This window comes from Schistosoma mansoni (genome assembly GCF_000237925.1).
Source record: "Schistosoma mansoni, WGS project CABG00000000 data, supercontig 1938, strain Puerto Rico, whole genome shotgun sequence".
Lineage (NCBI taxonomy): Eukaryota > Metazoa > Platyhelminthes > Trematoda > Strigeidida > Schistosomatidae > Schistosoma > Schistosoma mansoni.
In genome coordinates this window covers 1-2,290 of record NW_017386743.1, presented here as the reverse complement: position 1 = coordinate 2,290, position 2,290 = coordinate 1, and the positions used below count along the sequence as shown (strand labels likewise).

Genomic DNA, 2,290 nt, shown 5'->3' with positions numbered 1-2,290 from the left:
CCTCGGGAGATTCGAACCCAAGACCTATCAGTCTCGCGCGCGAGAATTCAACCTTTAGACCACTGAGCCGGCATTCAATGGTATTTAGTCCCACAATATTCACAAAAACCCCTTCTGATATATTAATATATATTAACAATAATTTGTTCAACATTAGATGTTTAATTAACTTTATGTCTTGGTTAAAAAATAAAAGTCATTTTTATTTTCAATTTTCTTTAATTACAATGTTTAATAAATCTTATGGAAGTTATTCTTTGAATATATTAATTTATTCAATGTATTCAGTGAATTTTCTAGTTGATTTCTTCTAAGTAAATATTACATTTCATATTAATTATTTTATAAACTTTTTGTACAATTTTAAAAGTAATTTCACTTCATTTGTGTTATATCGATTGCTCGCGTACGTATCCTGTTTAATATGAAGTGATAAGACCACCTATCAGAGAGCAGTGAGTAATGATACACGAAAACCGTATGACCAGTCCTGCTTTCTGCCTAGCCCAGCCAGTTAAGTCCAGAACATCAATAACAGCCTCCGCAATATGAATAATCATTCTCAAACATATTGGGTTTATGTACCAATCAAACTGATCACATCGTACCATATAAAAGAAAACAATATTTCTACAAGATTTAGTCAAATGTGGCTGTGAATAGAGGGAACAGTAATTAATAGACTGTGTATAACTCAGGAATGGTGAATCGTACAGCAATAATCTATGGGTCAAAATAAAGCTCATAACCAAAGACATCGTTCTCGATCTACTGAACGTGAAGATCGTTCCTCATCAAATCCTTATCGGTCACGATTCATTAATAATTCTCTTCGGGATATAACAATTTGTTAGAAATTTATGAGTTTACAAATAAATATTTAAAAAAAAGAAGACTTACTCGGCTGCAGGTTCTTTATTCAATCCTAAAGCTGTTTTAAATTCATCAAGAGTAATATAACCATCTCGATTTAGATCTAGTTGATTCATTACTTGCTATTTAAAAATGATCGAATAAATTAAATAAATAATCATAAATAAATAAATTGCATTATTGATGATAAAATATAAATTTAATATGTTATTGAAACATTTGCTATTTAGAGTTTCAGCAGTACTTTGATATTAAAATGTTTTGTAATTTCATTAATATATTACAAAAGAAATATTTTTATTCACACACAAAATGCACTCGTATTTGTTACATTATACATCATCTAGTCGGGTTAATGACGTATAATAACAAAGATAGATGGTGGTTAGCAATGGAATCCAGGTTGCATATTTCGTCCTATTTGAGACATGCATACCAGAGTTGATGTTCACTCCGGGACTGATCAATGGCTGTCGGTGGGAATATTCTAACAACCAATAAAAAGCGAACTTAACACCTCATTGTAAAAGCTAGTAGCTATCAGGACTCAATAGCTAAGTTGATAACGCTATGGCATTTCAAGCGAATAGTACTGAGTTCGAGTCCTAGAGCGACCATCAACTCTGAGATGCTGGTACATCCAGTTAACGAGTCTCAAACCTGACGAAACACGCGTCCTGGATCCCACTGCGAGTCACTATCCAACTCTACTTATAATACTTGTGACTGAATGCAATATAGAGGCAATCCGCACAGGATGCACATATGCCAATAAGAAACTAATCCAATTTCGGTCCTAATCATCAATGGGAAGATTCAAGTAAACAATACCAAGTGGATGTATAATGACAGTTGATCTAACGAAACTTTGTCTTTTCATAATGGATATACTCTGTCATTCCTTTTGTGAAAAAAATGAAATTATGTTTATTCATTAAAAGTGTATATAATCACAGACATTTGTCTTATTTTTTAATGTTTGTTTCGTAAAAAACAGATTTGTAAGTTATTACCAAGCATGATGATGGATGACAAGGCATGCAGAGAATTTGTAATTGATATAAACTTGTAACTTGATCTTCATAGTTGTTTCTTACTGTTTTTATTAGTATGGTTTAATTCAACTTGAAAAGAAAAAAGATTCACTTTATGCTACTCAGTGACATGTTTAGTCACTTCTGAAAACTGTATAATCTTTTCAAAATAACTGTTCTTCAAGTTTAATTTGAAAAAGTAAAAAATGGATTTTATCATTCTACTGTATCAGTTGACTTCAATTACGTAAAGAATAATAGTCGTATCCTTTATATGATTCAATGCGATAATATGACTGCTTTCGTTTATAAAATATATGAACATTGGACATATATGTTTATTCTAACTTACTTCAATTTTCGCCATAGAAATCCCGGCTTTC

General features: G+C 31.3%; 1 protein-coding gene across 1 annotated transcript; it reads right to left on the bottom strand.

The window, feature by feature from the left end:
* Positions 1 to 419: 419 nt before the first annotated feature.
* Smp_206260 (unnamed protein product) lies at positions 420 to 758 on the bottom strand (the record flags this gene model as incomplete). The annotated part of the gene is made up of 1 exon (XM_018794597.1): positions 420 to 758. One exon carries the CDS (start codon positions 756 to 758, stop codon positions 420 to 422), a length of 339 nt encoding a protein of 112 aa, XP_018644827.1.
* Between the last annotated feature and the right edge of the window lie 1,532 nt (positions 759 to 2,290).